The following is a 17109-nucleotide window of genomic DNA, read 5'->3' as shown; positions in this document are numbered from 1 at the left end:
GTGATAGCATGCTTGTCTAACATGAACAAGATCTTTATACATACACACAGACACAATACACACACACACAGACACAATACATACATACACACACACACACACACACACACACACACACACACACACACACACACACAGAGTTCCTTTGAGTGTTCATGAGTTGTTTCATGTTTGTTGGCTCCCGTCAAATTAAATAAAAGATATTGTCATGTGATGGTGGCACATGTCTTTATTCCAAGTTATTCCAAGTACTCAGGGCCCAGAGATAGACAGATCTCTGAGTTGGAAGTGAGCCTGGTATACAGAATATTTTCTAGGATAGCTTGAGTTATACAGACAAACTGTATAAAAAGAAAGAAAAGAAAAGAAAAAAAAGATGTGCAAAGTCAAAATAAATCTAAAAGAATAGAATCCTTTTATACAAATAATTGTTTTCTCTTCTGATGCTTTTGCTACCTAACATGCAATATTGAGCAAATTGCTTAAGTACTTTAGTGCTATGAGACACTAAAATGAAGAGGTTTGACCAGAAACAGATGGTTTGCTAAGCTTCTCTTTCAATTCTGCAACCCTATTAATTCTGGGATAATACTTTTCAAACTCAGACAAATCATGGTGTTTGTGTGTGGTGTATGTACATGTTCACATGTGTGTATGCACCTGTGCCTGTGGGTATAACACATGTGTGCAGGAGGCTACAGGTCTGTGTAAGTGTCATTCTCAGTCATTCTCCATCTTATTTTTTGAGTCAGAGTCTCCTACTGCACCTTAAGTGCATCAATTTGGTTAGAATGTGTGGCAAATTGCCACAGGGATTCACCTGCCTCCACTTCCGTGGGCCTGGGCTTACAGATCCATGCTACCATGGCTGGCTTAAGGTAGGTGCTAAGGATTCATACAAACCCCCATGCTTGTTCAGCAAGCAATTTGCCAATTCATTCCTTTCCTCAGTTCCTTGGCACCGATTTGTTTATAAAATATAGCGTTAAAAGTAAATGGAAAGATTTTGAGCAAAAGTGCTGGAATTTACATAGAAAAGTGCATCATTAATTGCATACTCATTATCACATCACATGTTCTCCACGAGATGTACTAATAAGGAAATCGTCAGTGGTAGCTAAGTCCCATAGAACAAGATAAAAGATAGAAATCTAGTAATGTTTTTACTTATACATAGAAATTCGTACACATGCAGACATACCTAGAGAGTAATGAGAATGCCCAGTACCAGGATGATGATTAATCAAGGAAAGGGTTTCTTGTGCTAAAATAGCCCCTAGCACAATCTTTCCCCTTGACTTTAAAACTAGTAAGAATTTCAGAAGTGGTCAAGTGATTTTTTTTTACAGAAGCAATATTAATGAAAATTTACTTAATCTGTATTCAGAATTCACCCACATGGTTTTTTATACACTTTGCTATGACAATTACTTAGTATGTTATTGATATGACTCCAGAAAATTTATATTTTTATGCTTGGCAGAAAACACATGTAAATGCTATATGAATTTCATGTTTATTAAATTTTGAATGTTAGTTGGAGATATAGGAGAACTAACATTCTTTGGCAACAATGAATCTCTTAGGGAGTACTTGGTATTAACAATTAGAAAAGAGAGGCTTTTTTCTATAGTGGAAAAGGAAGACGGGTCTTTAGATGTTTGAGTGGGGAAAAAAAGCAACGTGAACACTGAGTAGCTCTGACCTTTTTCATACTTTTGGAATGTTAATTATGTTGGAAGTTGGAGTTCAAGGCCCAGCTTAAAAAAATGTTTACTTCTCTTTGAGTTTCATTCTCTCTGTTTATATAAAGCCCCACAGCTCTCACTTTATTTCGGTAGTTCTTCATTATTTCTGCATGCACACCTTTTCTTTGTGTCTGCTTAAGTGCTATTATATTACATGGGGCACACAGTATGTACAGGGACGTATCACTAGCTTTATAAAGGAAGTCAAAGTGAAAAATGAATTCAATAGAACACAATTTGCTTTAAGAATGTGTGCCTTTCAAAGTAAACTTTTATTAAGGATTTCAAACTAGGAATCAACCAAATCACATTTGAAATATCTGTATCTAGAGAAATAACAACCATTTTATCATCCTGTATGTTTCTTAGAGTGCTGTCTCAGAAAGCTTCTTAAATATCATGCAGAACATGCCAATACACCTAAAAGTCCTATATTTCTCTTAAACCTTATAATTTTGAATTTTCTGTTCTTCAAAGATCAGCACTTACCTTTTAGAGGCTAGTAGTCACTAAGCTCTTGTCATCACTAATAAAGATTAATAGGGAGTGGGTAGTCACTTTGTGCCTCTTCAAATTATCTCTTTTGATTATGTCCTCAGTGGATAAGGATAAATAAAGTACATTTGACCACTAAGAAGAGGTCATTTTTCTCAAAAATCTAGAATATTTGGTTAAAACCAGGATGCTTAAGGGTTTTTCTGTGTAAATATGGACATAAAACAGATATTGCCTCTGCAGTTATTTAGATCTCTAGTCCTTCTTTTCCACAATTGCAAAACAGGGTGTTTGAACTGTAATCTCTAAGACTTATCTTAATCCTAACATCCTTTGCTAACAACAACAAAACCATCTTTCCAAATACAACTACCAAATGCTTTTTTTTCCAGGAGATAACTTTTCTTTTCTTTTTTTATGTTTTTAAATAATTTTATTTAAATTAAAACAATCTTATTTTATATACAAATCCCAGATCTCTCTCCCTCTCATCCTCCCATGTCCCCACCAATCCCCTATCCCACCCCCATCCATTCCCCAGCGAGTGTGAGATCTCCCATGAGGGCTCATCAAAGTCTGTCACATTATTTGGAGCAGGAAATAGGCCCTACCCCGTGTTTATAGACTGAGAGAGTATCCCTCCATAGGGAATGGGCTCCCAAAGCCCATTTGTGCACTAGGTATAAATACTGGTTCCACTGTCCGAGGCCCCATAGGGTTCCCATGCCTCCCAACTGACACCCACGTTCAGGGGTCCTGATTCAGTCCTATGCTTGTTCTCCAGGTGTCAGACTGGGGTCCATGAGCTCCCACCTCATCAGGTCATCTGTTTCTGTGGGTTTCTCCAGCATGGTCTTGACCCCTTTGCTCATCCCTCCTCTCTCTCTACAACTGGATTCCAGGAGTTCAGCTCAGTGCCAAGGAGATAGCTTTTCAAACACAAAAACAGGATAATTTTTCAGAAGTGTCTGGATAGGTGGACATTAAAATACAACCAGTAATTTCTTCCAACATATAAATTACAAATGTCTCAGAAATACTTCACAAGATTAATATGCTAAAATAAAATATTTTCCAGCCTAATACAGTTTCCTTATGTTTAGATTGCCTTTAAATCATGTCAAGCAACCTTTTTCCTAGAAAGACCCACATACAGCATTAAAAAGCTACCAGTAATACTGTAAGAAATTGTTTATCACTGTTGTTGGAGCTCAGATGAAGAACTATGAAAGCACTTCTTTAAAAAAAAATTTGAGGGCCGGGTGTTGGTGGCACATGCCTTTAATCCCAGCACTCAGGAGGCAGAGGCAGGCAGATCTCTGGGAGTTTGAGGACAGCCTGGTCTACTGAGTGAGTTCCAGGATAGGCTCCAAAGCAACACAGAGAAACCCTGTCTCAAAAAACCAAAGAAATTGTTGAGGTTTTGGGGGCAAGATATGGAGATCCAGATTTCAAACAAGTTATTCTAAAATCTCATATATCCAATTGGAGAGCTACAACTTTGAAAGAATTGGATACAATTTTCTGACTATCTTAGCCCCCAGGCCTATACTATGGTCCCTGACTTTAGGTTTTGTCTTCATCTAGAATCTTCTGGTAGGAAAAGAAGGAAACAGTCAGTAGATATATACTTAAGACAAGCCAGGTATGGTGCTACACATCATTATTCCCAACATTCAGAAAGCAGACAAAGGCAGGCAGATCTCTGTAATGTCACAGCTGGCCTGATTATAGTCATAGTCCAGCCAGGACTGAGTAGTAAGAAGCTGTTTTAAGAAAGTTATCAAACACTTTAAAATTTCGACAAATCCCATACCTTAGGACAAGTCTTCTCACCCAGATACTTGATAGTTTCTAAACTCCTCTGGTCCCATGTCCTTCTACTGCTGATGTTAACAGTCGTGATTGGCCTCTCCTCCCAGCTTCTCCCAGCCTTCATATCTCATGCTCTTAAATTACTGTTAGGTATTTTAGAAATTAATTTTCTGCTTTCACAGCTCTCCCTCCCTTAGGGAACACAAAACGGTTGTTGACTGACAAGTGATCAGTCAGTACCATTTAAACTAGAAGAGGGGTTCTTTTTTTTTTTCTTTTTTTGAGACAAGGTGTCTCTGTGTAATAGCACTAGGTATTCTGGAACTAGCTCTGTAGACTAGATGGACTCAAACTCAAAGAGATCCACCTGCCTCTGCCTCCCGAATACTGGGATTAAAGGTATGAACTGCCCAGTCAAAGCAGCAGCCTACGATCTCACCATGGGCTACTTGTCCTGCAAGGAGTTCTCTTTTGGAACATTCAGCTATATTAGTTTGCTTCAAATAACAAATAAATGGAAGTCAAGCATCGGACATCATTGTTCCCCTTCCTTCCTTTTTACAGCCCAAATGCCTCATGCAACTTAAAGACACACAATAGATATTTATTTAGCCAGTATCTTTTCTACTGTTGACTGTTACTCCATATGCCTCTGTCTGCCTACCTTTCATCATATCCTGTCTGATCGCTTCTTTCAACTTCCATGGAACTAAACTGTAACTTTCAATCATTGCAGAGAATCCTTGTGACCAGTACTCATTAGATTTCTTAGTATCTAACTAAATTCTTAGCAGGGAAATGTGATGGCTGTAAGAGAAGGATGAAATAGACAAAGAACCGATCTCTATTCCATATATAATCTGCATGTACTCTTATATTGTATTCATAGCATGGTATGATGCAGTTAGCTTATTACATAATAATATCATTAAAGACTTGCACTGTTTAATTTCACTTACTTGGAGTGAAAGTTTACATTTTTAATGTAGTTATATCATGTATTATAGAATTCACATTCTTACAGATTGGGTAAGTATAAAGATGAAAGAAAATTTTTCAGATGCCTCTAAAAGACAACCTGATTGTCATTCCAGATAGTTCCATGCAGAGTCAAGCATGTACTTACAAATGTATACCTAGCTACACACAAACATTTTACAAAAAAAGAAATATATTTTTTTTCTTTTTTGTAACCCACTTTCTCATTTTTCATATGCATAAACATTTGCTTATGCCATCATACTAAATATTACATAGGAAGTCATTGTATGACATTACCATTATAGTAGCAATAAATTCTTTTGCACTGAATATTAACATTGTTTATGCTTTATCACAATCATAAGAAATGCTGTAATTAACACTTTCTACCTATTGTAAGGATTCAGGCATTATGCTGGCCTGCCCCTGTCACCTGGCAGAATGTACTCAGGCAGTATCCTGGTTAGATCAGGGTTCCATAGTTGCATAGTCTGCATGCAGGAGCAAATGACCCTTTTAAAAGAAAGACCCCTGCCCACTTTGACTCTATGTTTTCTCTTTTCCCTTTCTTTCCTGCTGTTACCCTGGGGAAGACAGGACTTTTCCTGTCTTCTCCTTCTCTTCTGTCCTTTGCCTCTCCCTTTCCCTTTCCCTTTCCCTCTTCCTCCTCCTCCTCCTCCTCCTCCTCCTCCTCCTCCTCCTCCTCCTCTTTCCCTCCCTCTCCCTCTCTCTCTCTCTCTCTCTCTCTCTCTCTCTCTCTCTCTCTCTCTTTCTCTCTGGGATTTCCCAATTGCTTTCTTCATATTCATCAGGTTGAACATTTATTTGTGCATTTTTAAGACCATTATGTCTTCATTAAAGTATCTTTTGGAAAATATGAAACAATTTAATTTCAGTAGAAAGTACATACTCTGGGAATTCTAAGGCCAGAAAGAGAGTTAAATGGTGGAAATGTCAGGCTAAGTTACTGAGCAGACAAGGGACATGTTCTTCTATCTGGATAGGTCATATTAAATTTCTTGGCAGCCCTGGAGACTTTAGTGTATATATGTTATAGGCAGCATTAGTTTTTATGGATTAATTAGTGCTTGCTGATCAAATGTAAATGATTCAGCATGGTTGCAGATTGACCTGAGGATAAAGCACTGTAACTATCCCCTTTGTTTTCTGGATGATGATTTATTTTATTAATTTAGTTTCTCTTCCTCAAGTGAAATGTGCATTTTATAGCACAGATCATTCATTTGTATATCCCTACATGATTTCTAAGGATTAACATGTTCTAAATACAGCTGATGGCAAAGCACCCAGTCTCCTACTTAAATTATTTATGTTTGGGAGAAGCTTTCTCTTTCATGTGAGTTTTTGTCTCTGTACATTTTACACAAGGGAACCAATGAGAAAAAACTTTGGAACTTGGTGAAAAACCAGTCCTAGGTGCAGAGGAATAAAAGGTATCGGGCCAAGAGAAGCATATGGGAAGCAGATCAGAAAGGAACAGATACCAGACGGAAGGAGTCAAAGGAAAAGGCTGTCCATGGAGGTAGAAATGGAAAAGTCAAAATGTGAGGAGAGACCTTTCCATTTCTCAAAGCAGAAAGAATTCCAGTATGAGTCACATGAAAACTAAGGGGTTTTATTAGTCACTGGGTCTAAGTTGTTTTTTTCTACCAGAAACATTAAAAATCATCTGCTGAAAAAGGATAGGAAAACATTTGATTCCAGCATGAAGGCTATGCCAAAATTCTCAGAATTCTGCGTCTGGAAAGAAACATATGGTAGAATGCGGCCTTGCCACAAAATTGTCATTAGAACACTCCCTCCTTTTTTCCTGACTCACAAAATCAGGTAGCTAGATTTTTTATTGACAGCTGTGGTATATAACTCACAATAGGTGTGAATTATAGCAATATCAAACCAATGCAATGGAATTAACAGACTCCTCAAATACACTTCTAGATATTCTGACACAGTATGATCCTGTTAATTTTTAGGTCTCATTTGGAAGCAAGTTCTGACCAGTGGAAGCGTCTGCATCTTTCTCTTCAGGAACTTCTTGTGTGGCTACAGCTGAAAGATGATGAATTGAACCGCCAGGCACCTATTGGTGGTGATGTCCCTGCAGTTCAGAAACAGAATGATGTACACAGGGTATGATGTTTTAGAAACTAATGATTTGTGCATAGTAAGCATTAAATGACTATCTTGAATTGTTTTTAATTAAAAATTAAATGGGAGATGAATATTTTGGTCATTTCATCTTATTAATTATAAATAACCGATGCCAGTTATGTTTTAAATGTCAAAAATATCTGTATTAGTAATATCCTTTTTCTCTATTTTAAAATTCTTCTTAGCATGGAAAATGTTGAATATTCATAAAAGTAGACAGAACATTAAAATAACAGTCTTGTGCTTTTCAGTATATCAACAATCCTCAATTCAGGGGACAGTCTTATTTCTTCGATGCCTCTATTTATTCCCTTGTCATTTTGAAGCAAATCTCAGTCATATTCCATTTATTTCTAAGTATTTTAGGCAATACCCCCCAAAAAGAAGAATTCATTTTTTATACATAAATACAGTAGTACTATAATACTGTAAAACAGCAGTAATTGCATCATATCAACTATCCATAAATATTCCATTTTATTCACATATAACACATGTTTTAAATTTCTGTTTTATTTTAAAAATCGAAATGAGATCCGTATAATGCAGTTAGTTAATTTTGGTATATTGGTATAATAGTTACATAACTTCTTCCTTACATTTCCTCCCTCCAAACCTTCACACACACCTTTTCTTTTTCTCTCTTAAATTTATGGTCTTTTTCATTACTTGTTACTGCATTCTTTCATATGTATTTCTTCCTATATATAATCTGCTCAGTGTGTATAATGTTGCTTGTATATGTATTCAGAGCTGATCATATGGTATTGGATAATCAATTGGTGTGTTTCTCTCTGGAGAAGTCTGTTTCTCCATTCTTATCATTTTTTGGTTTCCTGTAGTTCTTTGTGTGGGGTTAAAGCCTGTGGGCTTCCTCCTATTCCTTTTGGTATGTCTATCATTGTTCTTATTTAGCTCATATTTAGGCAGTCATATTAATGAGACTTTACAGGTGTAGTTTCCAATGTTGCTACTTGATACAATCTCACTGCACATTCCCTGATCCTCTTGCTCTTACAATTTTCCACCACAATTTCTCTAGTGCTTATTGAACGTTAAGTATAGGAGTTGCTTTGTAGATGTAGCCATTTGAGGACCCAACAACTCTGTATTTGGATTTGTTGCTGTTTTCTGTTGTCTCAGTCTGTTGCTAAAAGATTTTTTTGTTTAGAGGTGAGAACTATACTTGTCTGTAAATCTAAAGATAAATGTTTAGATTGTGATTAGGGGTTATGGTGGTTTAGTAAAGTGGTGGTTGCAGTTTCTCTTCCACAGCCCATGACTTCACTAGCCCTAGGTAGTTGGGCTAAGTTTCTAGTACCAAGTATGGTTCCCTCTTCTTGAGCAGGTCTGAATTCCAATTGGAGAACTTTAAGTTACTGCCGGGGCAGGCAGGCCACTATCCTTAAGATTTATAGACCCATTCTGGTCGTTATGGTTCATGGGTGTTATAGATGGATAGGAATATTGGTTGTTTCCCTTTGTAGAAGACTATTTGTCTATTCTTTGGGGAACAATTCTAGCTCACAGGGCTCTGGGCCCTGTTTCTGAAGTGCATGGCATCCGTAGCAACAGGGACTTACCTTCCAAATCCTCAGGGAGCAACAACCAAGGACAATAGCAATAGCTTGTGTATCTTGGGGATCTCTTAGACAACCCTGACTATGCTGGCTAGTTTTATGTCAACTTGACATAAGCTAGAGTCACTGGAGAATAGGGATCCTCATTTGAGAAACTGCTTTCATAAGGTTAAGTTGTAGGCAAGCCTAGTCGCAAAAGGTGGGACCACCCCTGTGCAGGTGGATATGGATTCTAGAAGAAAGCAAGCTGGACCAGCCAAGGGGAGCAAGCCAATAAGCAGCACTTCTTCATGCCCCATCAGCTCTTGCCTCGAGGTTTTATCCCTTCTTGAGTTCATGTCCTGACTTTCTTCAGTGACCATGGTATGGAAGTTTAAACCAAATAAACATTTTCCTCCCCTACTTGCTTTTTGATCATGATGTTTTATCACAATAGTAACTCAAACGGGAACATGGACCTACAGCTCAAAGAGGGCTTCTCATGTCTGGTACAGGGATTTTTGATAGGCAGTCTGTCTCTAGGAAAGAATATTATCAGCCCTAATTTCTTCATTAGCTCCCTCTCTTCATCATTTTTTTTTACAATTTATATAACATTAACAAGATAAATACCTCTCTAATGTTCAGAATAATTAGTCATTCCTTCCTTAGCCTCCTTTACCAGTAGCTAATAATATATATATATATATATATATATAATATATATATATATATATATATTATATATATTTGGGATTTCTGTCTTCTCAAGCAGGTTCTGAATGCGGAAGGCAGAAATTTAGTTTTTTTACATCATTTCACATTTTAAAAACCATATAGCCTAAGTGGTTTTCTTTTTTTTCAAATGGGAGTAAATGGTTCACAAACAGAAATGGACAGCCAGCAAAAATAAATTACTTTCAAAAGACAAAATCTTGATAAAATGGTAACATTTTATCTGTTCAGTCTTTAAAAGAAATATCCCTCTGGAGACTCAGCCAAAGGTAGCATCGTCAAGAAAGGCTGGGGACTTATGTTGTCCAGAGAAAAGGACATAGGAATTGACAAAAAGGAAAGAAAATATGAAGACTCAGAGGTCTTTTTTCTTTAATTTTATTTTATTAACTGTTTTCATTATTTTACATACCAACCACAGTTTTCTCTCTCTCTTCTCCTCCAGTTCCTTCCTTAGACTTCCATCTACCCACTTCCTCCAATCCACTTGGCCTCAGTCTCCTTTCAGAAAGGAGCAGGTCTCCCATGGGCTTGAACAAAGCAGAACACATAAATTGAGGCAGAACCAAGGTCCTTCCCCTGCAGCAAGACTGGGCAAAGCAATTCAGCATGGGAAACAGGTTCCAAAAAGCCAGATAGACACCAGGGACAGGTCAAACCCAGAGGTCTTTGAAAGACATGCTAAGAAAGCTGTCTGTTCTTTGGCTATTTGTTTTTATGTGATTCAGATTAGTAAATTTTTGTAGCAAGTGGAAATTTAATACTCCCAAATTTTTGAATGTCCTAATCTTGGCCAGTCCCATTTATATACATTCATTGAGAAGAATGAACATTCCATGTTTTGTAAGATGTTTTTTACCCAATATATTTTGATCATATTCTGTCCCCTTCTCTAAACTGGCTCAGATTCTCCTCACCCACCCTACCAACCCAAATTCATGTTTCTCTCTATCTCAAAAAATTCAGAAAAACTCCACAATAATCAAAACCAACTAGAAAAAAGACAAAGAATACCAAAGCAAAACAAAAGTTCACAAGAAAAAAAATATGGAGTCTATTTGTGTTGGTTGTCTACTCTAGAGAATATTGCCTGCCCTGGATCTTGTTTGATATTCCCAGTGTCACTCCATTGGAGAAAACTGATTTCCTTTTCCCAGCAGCTGTCAGTAGCCAGTATCTCCTTGTATAAACGTGGGATTTTTGTCTACTTTCCCTTTTCAGTGTAGGATTTTGTTTGGTTTGAACCAGGTCTTAGGGCACAATCTCTGAGAATTCATGTCTACCAGTTCTGTTGTGTCTGGAAGATTCTACTTCCTTGGAGTCCTCCACTACCTCTGGCTCTTATGATCTTCCCCCTCCTTTTGTGCAAAGAAGCATAATCATTTTAAATAGAATTCATTTTATGATATAGTAAATTGAGACTGAATTAGTACAAAATGCCTAATGTTATTATAGGTCCAGCAGTGAAAGAAAATGAATCATTGCAAAAGCACACTAGAAGTAAATAAATACAGATTGTGCCTATTATTTTGTTCAGAAGTGAAAAAGCAGAGAAATTGGTCAACAGAATTGTCACGATCCCCCTTTCCTGCAATTTGCTATTCTTCTGATATCCTGTCCCTGACTACTTGGTCTGGTAACTTACTAATTGAGCTAATACTCCTCAAAAACTTGTACGTAAATTATCACTCTCCATTATAAAATTATCAGGAAAGTCATATGTGTTGAGAAGACATGGATGCTAGAGTTCACAGTATGCTTGAGTTATTGATCACTCAGATGTATGCCTATGGGCTTTAGCTCAGTTGCTTTGTCAGCTATCTTTACTTGTGAGTTGGCCCAATGCACACCTGAGATTCTCTTGGTATCCTTATGGTGGTGGATATCAGAAAGAATTGTCCTTTCTCAGGGAATATGTCACTCCTTGATGTTGAAAGCTCAGTTTTATACCCAGTTTTACTCTGCAGTAGCTCTTTCAGAGCTGTACTACAAAGGTTTACTCAGCAGTGACACACGTGCTTGCCGCCTGGATAAAAAGAATGAAGGAAGATCCTTTGAAGCAGGATTTTCTGTCAGAGCATTAGAACTCAGAAGGGAAAAAAGAAAATGTATTCAGTATGAAACTCCATCAAAATATAGTCAACAATAGGTTTTGATTTTTACTCTTAATACACATTTGTTTCCCTTCCATGTTTTCAGAAACTCACTTCTCTGGTTCATTATTAGTTTAGTGATTCAATTGTTTATGTGATTGCTAGGTAGGGTGTCAAGGTGGATCATTTGTAATCACAAATCTATTCCCTGTGTATTTTCATTGTCTCTTTTTAAAGTCATCTCTTTACTATCTGTGGTAAACTATTAATTTCCTTGATGACTGCCTTTGATGGAGACCTGCTTTCTTTCTCTTCCTTCCTTCCTTCCTTCCTTCCTTCCTTCCTTCCTTCCTTCCTTCCTTTCAGAACCCAACTGAGTTTCCCCTCATTTCTGTCCCTCCAGTCCCCTCCAATGCCTCATCTCTGCTCCCCACATCCACAACTACTCAGTTTCTATTCACAAGAGGGCAGCTTCCCATGGATATTAACAAAACATGGCATGTCAAGTTGCAGTAAGACTAAACACCTCCTTGTATTTAGGCTGGACAAGACAATCCAGTATGAAGATAAGGGTCCCAAAGTTCAGCAAAAAGCATCAGAGACAACCCCCTGCTCACACTGTTAAGAATCCCACAAAAGACCAAGCTACACAACTGTTACACATATGCGTAGGACCTAGGTAATTCCCATGAAAGTTCTTTGGTTGTCTGTTGATTCTCTGTGAGACCCTGAGCCCAGATTAGTTGATTCTGTTGGTTTTCTTGTGGTGTTCTTGAATCCTCTAGCTCCTACAATAGTTTCCCCTTTTCAACAGGATTCCCCGTGTTCTGCCTAATATTTGGCTCTGGGTCTCTGCATCTGTTTCCATCAGTTCTTGGATGAAGTCTCTCTGATATCAACTTGGCTAGTTGCCAATCTCAGCACTTCCCACAGGCAGCACAGACCTGTGTTTGTGTCCCAATCCCTCCACTGAAAGTCTTCTCTGGTCACAGGAGATGGCCAATTCAGGCTACATAACTCCTATTGCTTGGAGTTTTAGCTGGAGTCTTCCTTGTAGATTCTTGGGAGTTTCCCTTGGAATATGTTTCTATCACACCCTGAAATGCCCCTCTTTCCTGTTGTCTCTTTCAGTACTCTCTTACTACATCACTCTGATCTCTCATGTTTCCATCCCCACACAACCCCAGTCCACCTACAAAATCTCTGTTTCCCCTTCACAGTGAGATGTAAGCATTCCCCTTTGAGCCTTCCTTGTCACCTAGCTTCTCTGGGTCTGAGAATTGCAGCAAATATCCAGTTATACATGAATGCATGCAATGTTATTTTTCTGAGTGTAGAAAACCTCACTCAGGAAGACTATTTTCTAGTTCCATCCATTTGCCTGCACATTTCATTATGTCATTGTTTTTGACAGCTTAGTAACACTCCATTGTGTTAATGTACCACATTTTCTTTTTATACTCTTCTGTTGAGGGACATCTAAGTTGTTTCCAGGTTCTGGCTATTGCAAACAAATATGCTATGAATGTAGTTGAGCAAGTGTCCTTGTGGTGGGCTTGAACATCCTTTTGATATATGCCCAAGAGTGATATAGCTGGATCTTGAGATAGATCAATTCCCCATTTTCTGAGAAACTGCCATATTGATTTCCAAAGTGGCTGAGTGGCTGTACAAGTTTGCACTTCTACCAGCAGTGAAGAAGTGGTCTTCTTGCTTCACCCCCTGGCCAGCATGAGCTATCAACCATTTTTTGGGGGGGCCTATCTGTACTGACAGGTGTGATAGAATCTCAGAGTCGTTTTTGTGTTTCCCTGATAGCTAATGATGTTGAATATTTCTTCAAGTGTTTTTCAGTCACTTGATATTATCTTGGAAATTTTCTTGTTACATCTCTATACCATTTTTAATTGGATTATGTGGGGGTTTTGATGTCTAGTTTTTTAAGTTCTTTATATATTTTGTAAATTACCCCTTTGTCAGATATAGGATTGGTGAATATCTTTTCCCATTCTGTGGGATATTCTTTTGTACTATTGATTGTATCCTTTGCTTTACAGAACCTTTGCAGTTTCATGAGGTCCCATTTATTCATTGTCTATCTTAGTGTCTGTGCTATTGGTGTCCTGTTGAGGAAGTTGCCTCTCATGTCAATGCATTCAAGGCTATTTCCTACTTTCTCTTCTATCCAGTTCAGTGTATCTGGATTTATGTTGCAGTCTTTGAGTTTTGTTCAGGGTGATACATATGGCTCTATTTGCATTCTTCTACAAGTTGACATACAATTAGACCAGCACCATTTGTTGAAGATGCTTTCTTTTTTTCTATTGTATAAATTTGGCTTCTTTGTCAAAAATCAGATGTCCATAGTATAGTGGTGTCGATTTACTTCTGGGTCTTTGATTCAATTCCAATGATTTACCTGCCTGTTTTGGGCCAATACCATGAGGTTTTATTCCTATAGCTCAGTATTAGAGCTGAAAACAAGGATGATGATACCTCTGGAAGTTCTTTTATTGAAAGAATTGTTTTACCTATATAGGTTTTCTTGTTTTTCCATGTAAAACTGAGTGTTGTTCTTTTAAGGTCTGTAAAGAATTCTATTGGGATTTTCATGGGGATTGCATTGAATCTGTAGATTGCTTTTGCTAAGATGACCATATTAGCTATGTTAGCATGGGAGATGTTTCCATCTTCTGATATCTTCTCCAATTTCTTGCTTAAAAATTGTGAAGTTCTTGTCATACAGGTCTTTCACTAGCTTGGTTAGAGTTATCCCAGCATATTTCATATTATTTGTGGCTATTGAGAAAGGGGCTGTTTCCTTGCTCTTTTTCTCTGCCCATTTATCATCTGTATACAGGAGGGCTACTGATATTTTCAAGTTAATTTTGTATCCAGCCACTTCACTGAAGGTATTTATCAGCCGTAAGATTTCCCTGGTAGAAATATTTATACTAACATATGATCTACAAATAATATTTTGACTTCTTCCTTTCAAGCATGTATCCTCTTGATCTCCTTTAGTTGTCTTTTTGCTCTATCTAGAATTCCAAGTACTGTACTGAATAGATACAGAAAGAGCATACAACCCTGTCTTGGGAAACCTCTCCTAGTCAGGGTTTTTATTGCTGGGATAAAATACAATAATCAAAAGCAAATTGGAGAGGAATGGGTTTTATTTCATCATAGAGTCCAGGAAAGCCAGGTCAGAAACTTGGAAGGAGGAACTGATGCAGAGGCTATGGAGGAATAATGCTTACTGGCTTGCTCATCCTTGTTTACTCAGCCTCCTGCCTTGCATCACCCCTGGCCACCAACTTAAGAGTAGCACTGTGCGTTATTAGTTTGCCTACAAGCCAGTCTTGTGGAAGCATTTTTTTTTCTATTGAGGTTCCCTCCTTGCAAATGACTCAAGTTTTTGTAAGATTGATTAAAAACACTAGCCTGTATAAAGTCCATATCCCATTAAAATACCAAATGTTGAAATTATGATCAAATGTGTAGTTCATCTTATTGTTATTTTTGTCTAAAATGCTTAGAATTTGTGAATTTATATCTTTAGACTAATGATACAATTTCATAATGTCATCATTCTTGGTTGCTGTGGTGAAAAGGTCTATCATTCTTGGTTGCTGTGGTAAAAAGGTCTATGACTTTACAGTAGATGAATTGCCAAGGTAGACTACATAAGTTGTTGAAACTACTGTTTCACTTCTCAAAGTAGTTTTCTCACCCATAGGAGTAGATCTGTGCTCCTCAAACCAGCTGGGCAGCATAACATCTCTAAATGAATGGCTCTGAAGTCTGATTAATAAAATAATACTCCATATGTGGTGGAGTGTTATAAATAATTAAAACTCAAATGTGCCTTAGCAAATACAAACTGACGATTTTTTATAACTTTGGAATATATTATCCTGGACATTTTACAGTTACTAATTAGTCGCCTCACTAGAGTGACGAGTTTTCAATTAATTCATATTATTCTGGTCCAGATATATTTTTAAAACTAACTTCCTTTGTTTTACTTGAGCAACCACTAAAGTGATATTTATTACTTGTCTACTTCTGTGATTAACCTAGAGAGAGTCTTAAAGGAAATGGGGAATATTCAGAGAGCTGCAATAAACCAGGAGCTTATTTAATTCCTGTCTTTGTATCCCATATCCAAATGGAGATTAGATCTTGATTATAAGAACACTGTAGGTAATAACTTTTTGTTTGCACTTTTACTAATGAAATTGTTTGCTGTTAGGCTTTCATCTTTCAATTTAAAAATCTGTATAAGCCCTTCCCTAGAGACCATTAAGGGCATCTTCAAATCTTCCTAGATTTTTCTGGTTACAATTTAGATGGAAGTAATCAATACATACATTATTAAAACAGTGCACAGAAAGTCATTATTGCCAGGATCCTGTTGACAAATGAAAAGTCTTGAATATAGTAGTTTACTTGTTCATTTATCAGGTCATATATTATACATGTTAGATTTATTCAGATGTCACCACAAAGTGAGACAGAAGATTACAAATTCAATAAAGTTATCCCCAAATCACGTTGTAGACTTTACATTTATTTAGGTTAATTCTATTATCAATGCTGGCCTACTTAGTTCAGCTTCATTTTAGTGTATGTATTAGCTGGATGAGTTCTCTGTGGTTTCTTTCTACAGGAATAGAAAATGTTTTTTGGAATGTTCATTCCAGCATTTAATAATCTGTCCTCTTGGAATTCTAAATGTTTTCATTCTCCTGAAAATTTAGGTTTTTAGTTATGTTTGCTCTAAGATGTCTTGGTAGCTACGTTGCAGTAGTTAAATATCTTTTTATCTATTCTTTATTATTACTAGAAGAAGCTTTGTATAAATGTGATATTCTATGCATTCATACATGGAGATGCTGAATAGTAGAAACTTCACATTTATTTTTAGAATTGCATTTCTAGGCATTTGAGGAAATCATCTTCAAAGTAGCTATATCATCAGAATGTAAGAATGCAGCCATCTAGGAACTGCTGCTTTTCTTTAATGACTATACGGAGATGAAATGTGAACAATTTACAAATTGATTTCACCACCCAAGTCTTTTTCCTACTTTGTCAAATTATTTTGATATCTTGACGAATTCTCTTAAGCATAATATTTATATAGCATTTTGTCTTTACAAAGCACTTTTACACAGATCATTTAATTACAAATGAACCTCCAATCTTTTTCTGTGTTCATTTATCCTCCAAAAACTTGTAGAAAAATCTTATCATCATAACTAACTGTGTAAGAAGTTAATGATTCTTTAAGCTTCTCCTTATTGAGTGCCTTGTCTACTTTGGAGGTCAGGGATACAAAAGTGAATCATGAGTCCCTGCCCCCATGCACATCCACAGTAATCCAATAAATTAATATATAAGATAGTATCAAGTATTAGTAAATACTACAAAGTAGAAATCAACTAGGAATAGAGAAAAAGGAGGATGTCATGTTTTATAATAAATATCTGAGTTAGTGAGCAGAAA

At 37.0% G+C, this 17109-nt stretch overlaps 1 protein-coding gene across 3 annotated transcripts in view; it reads left to right on the top strand.

Annotated features, from left to right (window-relative positions):
* The window catches only part of Dmd (dystrophin), a 1637847-nt gene that overhangs the window by 1247753 nt on the left and 372985 nt on the right, over positions 1–17109 (top strand). For all 3 annotated transcript variants that reach the window (XM_035449892.1, XM_035449894.1, XM_035449893.1), the window contains one exon: positions 7034–7190. In XM_035449892.1, coding sequence (XP_035305783.1) covers positions 7034–7190 — 157 coding nt within the window. The remainder of the gene's footprint in view (positions 1–7033; positions 7191–17109) is intronic.

This window comes from Cricetulus griseus, chromosome X, assembly GCF_003668045.3.
Source record: "Cricetulus griseus strain 17A/GY chromosome X, alternate assembly CriGri-PICRH-1.0, whole genome shotgun sequence".
NCBI classification, from domain to species: domain Eukaryota; kingdom Metazoa; phylum Chordata; class Mammalia; order Rodentia; family Cricetidae; genus Cricetulus; species Cricetulus griseus.
Note: the sequence above shows the minus strand (reverse complement) of the source record. Positions and strands in the feature narration are given on the sequence as shown.